The 4,090-nt window shown below is 51.2% G+C and overlaps 1 protein-coding gene across 1 annotated transcript; it reads left to right on the top strand.

Annotated features, from left to right (window-relative positions):
- Window positions 1–1,045: 1,045 nt before the first annotated feature.
- On the top strand, window positions 1,046–3,319 carry LOC140430104 (transmembrane protein 215-like). The gene has a single exon (XM_072517620.1). It carries the CDS (start codon window positions 1,324–1,326, stop codon window positions 1,945–1,947), a length of 624 nt encoding a protein of 207 aa, XP_072373721.1. The 5' UTR covers window positions 1,046–1,323; the 3' UTR covers window positions 1,948–3,319.
- The last annotated feature ends 771 nt before the right edge of the window (window positions 3,320–4,090 follow it).

Raw genomic sequence — 4,090 nt, 5'->3', positions numbered from 1 at the left:
ATCCACCTAACCTTTTGGGGGTAATTTAGCGTGACCAATCCAACTAACCTGCACACCTTTGGACTGTGGGAGGAAACCGGAGCACCCGGAGGAAACCCGCGCAGACACGGGGGGAACATGCAGACTCCGCACAGACAGTGACCCAGCGGGGAATCTAACCTGGGCCCCTGGAGCTGTGAAGCAACTGTGCTAACCACTGTGCTACCGTGCCGCCCCTTTTTATTACCTTGCTAATATAAATGAAATAGCTGTTGTTGGAATTCCTCTACTTCTCATTCCTCGCCTCCCGCTGGACATGTTGGAAGCTGGAAAACACACACACAAACACAATACACGGAAACTTCCATTAACTTCTCATAGGCTGGTGCAGGAATGTCCAGAATCCATTTAGACAGCAGATAGAGGCGACGCGGGCTCCCTGGGTGGGGTTTCATAACGGAAGTGTTTGTGATCTTCAGGGAAGTTGCTTTCCTGAGATACTTCACTCGCATTCCTGGGAGAAGCCAGATCCGAGTTGAGGAAGTGCTGAAAAGGGAAAGGGGGGGGGGGGTTAGAAGTATCCAGCCCAGTGCATCTTGAGTGTTTTGTTTACTGCATTTGAAAGATAATCGCCTCTCACAGGGGCATTCGTCATCCCTGCTTCCAGAAAACTTCCTACAGCAGTGAAGCTGGCAATGCATAACTCCACACTGGGGATTGATAATTCATTACACAAATATTTCACTTCACTTCAATGTCTTTGTTGTTGAACTGGCCAATGCCTTTGTAATATAACCCAGATACAATTGAACATCCACGAATTCCCCCTCACCAAAGACAATCAGTTTCTAAAACAGGCGCACATCATTGTATAAACACTGGATATTGATGGTGACAGCAGGGGAGGTGTAAATATCTCACTGCACTGCCCTGTCCAAGGCTATGTATTTAAAATCTGGAGTTTAGCAGCCTCCTGCATCAGGGCGAGGACAGACTGTGTGACTTGGTCGGATCTGTGAAAGCTATTCTGGAGTTGTGGTTGGATGTAAGAGGATATCTCGATTCAGGGGAGTTGGACCATCCTCTCTCTGTGTCTGTGGCACTCCACACAGGCAGGAACACAGAGCTCTCCAATGCCCCAGTTTCAGTGGGGTTTCTAATGACCCCCCCCCCCCCCCCCTTTGTGGGTCTGTCAGTTTCACTGACACACACTCCACTCCCAGAGTAACAGGAGCCGGACTGCAGGGGGCAATTCATCCTGTTGGACAGAAGGAGGAAGAGGCTGCAATCCCAGAGAGAGAGGGGCAGCTATCCCAGTGATAAGGAAGATCCCAGTGTTGCCAAATGAGAGCTGACAACATCAATCCCAGGACAGGGCTGGTGGTGGCTCTGGTGAGCGTCTTCCTGGTTTTTGGATTTATGTTTACAATGTCCGGAGTCAGGGGCGAGACCCTGGGGGATATCCCCCTCATCGCCATCGGGCCTGCCATCTTCCTCCCCGGCCTGGCTGCCATCATGTTGGCCAAGAAGACAGAGGGTTGCTCCAAGTGGCCGGCTTGCTGTTGCCCCCAGCCCAAGGGGGAGGCAGGGGACGAGCTGCTGGCCGGACAGAGCGTGGCAGGGAGCTGGCAGGACATGTCCAAGACCTCCACCCGCAGCCAGACCCCCGAGGTGGAGGAGGGGGGCCTCGCCCTGGACTCCAGGAGCCTGATCAGGAAGAGGGAGCAGGAAGCTGCCAGGAAGTACCTGGAGACTTACTACCCCTCCGGAGTCTTCAACTACTGCGCCTTCTCCCGGCTCTGCTCCAACCGGGACAGCGCCTTCTACACCAGCGTCTACTCCACCCGGGACAGTGTGGTCTACTGTCCCCGGGACAGTGTGCCCTACGGCAGGTATTACTGCTGCTACCCCAGCCCGGGGGAAGCCCAGCACGTTAGACTTTGCTGGGATTACGAGACAATAGTGTGAAAGGCGGGGGAGGGAGGGGGGAAGGTGGAACAAATGTGCCGCCCCCACAGCCGAATAGCAAACCTCCGCTCATCGTTGGATTATTATTTTTCCCCTTATGGACAAACTGACTGATGCTGAAGGTGGTAGCAATAGAAACACAGCGACTGTGTTTTGTTGTGGGATATGTTTCAGTGTTGCCACGTGTCAGTTGCAAAATGCTACATTGGACAAGTAACTAACGTCGCTAAACTTTGCATTGTTTTATGGTGTTTCAATGTCTCCTTTTATTCCTCAGCAGCGCCTAGATCTTAGACCAGCGCCTGATTTGCAGCAACACATTTGCAAATTATATCTGAAATATGCGAGAAGGAGGATAGGGCATTTTGTAAATGTATCGAGTTTGCACAGGCAATGACTAAACCGCCAAAACATTCAGGTTTTGCATTTACCCGTTTTTATTTACTGCAGGGAATGTGAAGGAAAAGAAATGTAAAAATGTTCAAATCCAAGTAAAAATTGGGAATACTGACGCCAGTAATACCGGGGTCCCGCGATCCGGTTCACCAGAACAGTTTGGACAAGCTTTACTGGTGGCCCTCATTTCCAAGTTTGTTGGTTTTTTTTCTTCTGTTTCAATCTGTGAATGGAAAATGGCATTAAAATGAGAGGCGAGTTTCTTTTTTCTCTTTCCTTGCTCGGTGGAGTCAGGATCGAATGAATGGCCTCTTTCTGCACCATGACATTTCTATGGTTCCACAAAAGAAGACTTAAGGTTTACTCGGGAATTCACTTAAAGGGGCACCTAAATGGGGGAGGGGTTACGTTATTTAGTTAGCACGATGCTTAGCACTGTTGCTTCACAGCGCCTGGGACCCAGGTTCGATTTCCGGCTTGGGTCACTGTCTGTGCGGAGTCTGCACGTTCTCCCCGTGTCTGCGTGGGTCTCCTCCGGTTTCCTCCCACAAGACCTGAAAGACGTGCTGTTAGGTGAATTGGCCATTCAGAATTCCCCTCAGTGTACCTGGACAGGGCGTCGGAGGGTGGCGACTAGGGGCTTTTCACAGTAACTTCATTGCAGTGTTAATGTAAGCCTACTTGTGACACGAAAGATTATTATTATTATTTAGGCAGAGAAATAGGTCAGTGATGGGGATTGTTACAAAATCACATTTTCGTGTGAGTCACAACTTGTCTATCCTTAAGAATAAGCTTTTGTTTAATAGACTTGGCTCTTTTAATAATAATCTTTATTAGTGTCACTAGTAGGCTTACATTAACACTGCAATGAAGTTACTGTGAAAATCCTCGATTCGGCACATTCCAGCACCTGTTTGGGTGCACTGAGGGAGAATTCGCCGAACAGCACGTCTTTAGGGACTGGGGGGGGAAACCGGAGCACCCGGAGGAAACCCACGCAGACACGGGGAGAACGTACAGACTCCGCACAGTGACCCAAACCGGGAATCGAACCCGGGTCCCTGGCACTGTGAAGCGATGGTGCTAACCACTGTGCTACCATGCCGCCCCATAGAATTGCTATTGGGTGGAGGGTTGAGGTGAATGTCTGATTTTTGTGGTGGTGATAACAGTCAGCATTCGCTGTCATTATGCTTCTGAAACTGATAGCCGGTTCCGTAGGCCACACGTGCGTAGCTAAACGCAGAAGTCCAGAGGCTGTGTCAGTGATTCCACACTTTTCCAGAGAGTGACAGAGTAGATGCTCTGGCGGGAGAATCTAGAACACAGAGACATGGGCCCGCATTCTCTGGCCACGTCCGCCCGGTGACCGGAGAATCCCTTCCGAGGTCAATGGACTCTTCCATTGTCCACATCTCGCCCATGGCTATCTTGCAGAGGGTGTGGCGGAAGAATCCAGCCCATTGGACGAGATTCTCCGGTTTCCTAGCCGTGTGTTTCTCCGCGGTGTGCCGTTCGCTGGCAACGGGATTCTCTCTTCCCGTCGCTGGTCGACGGGATTTACCATTGAAGCCCCCCCCCCCCCCCACTCTGCTGGGAACCCCGTGGCCGAGGGGATGGGAGAGGGGGGGGAGGGCTGCCAGCAGGAAAAGGGAATCCCAACAGCCCGAGGATTCCGGCCACAGATTCAGGATAAGGGGACGATCAGTTAGGACTGTGATGAGGAGAAATTACTTCGCTCAAA

The sequence above is a fragment of the Scyliorhinus torazame genome, chromosome 9, assembly GCF_047496885.1.
Source record: "Scyliorhinus torazame isolate Kashiwa2021f chromosome 9, sScyTor2.1, whole genome shotgun sequence".
In the NCBI taxonomy this organism is placed as follows: domain Eukaryota; kingdom Metazoa; phylum Chordata; class Chondrichthyes; order Carcharhiniformes; family Scyliorhinidae; genus Scyliorhinus; species Scyliorhinus torazame.
The sequence above is the reverse complement of the archived record's forward strand: the minus strand, read 5'-3'. Positions and strand labels throughout refer to the sequence as shown.

What these genes read in the sequence shown, in the direction of transcription:
- LOC140430104 (XM_072517620.1), top strand. Translation starts at nt 1,324, where the DNA reads ATGAGAGCTGACAACATCAATCCCAGGACAGGGCTGGTGGTGGCTCTG.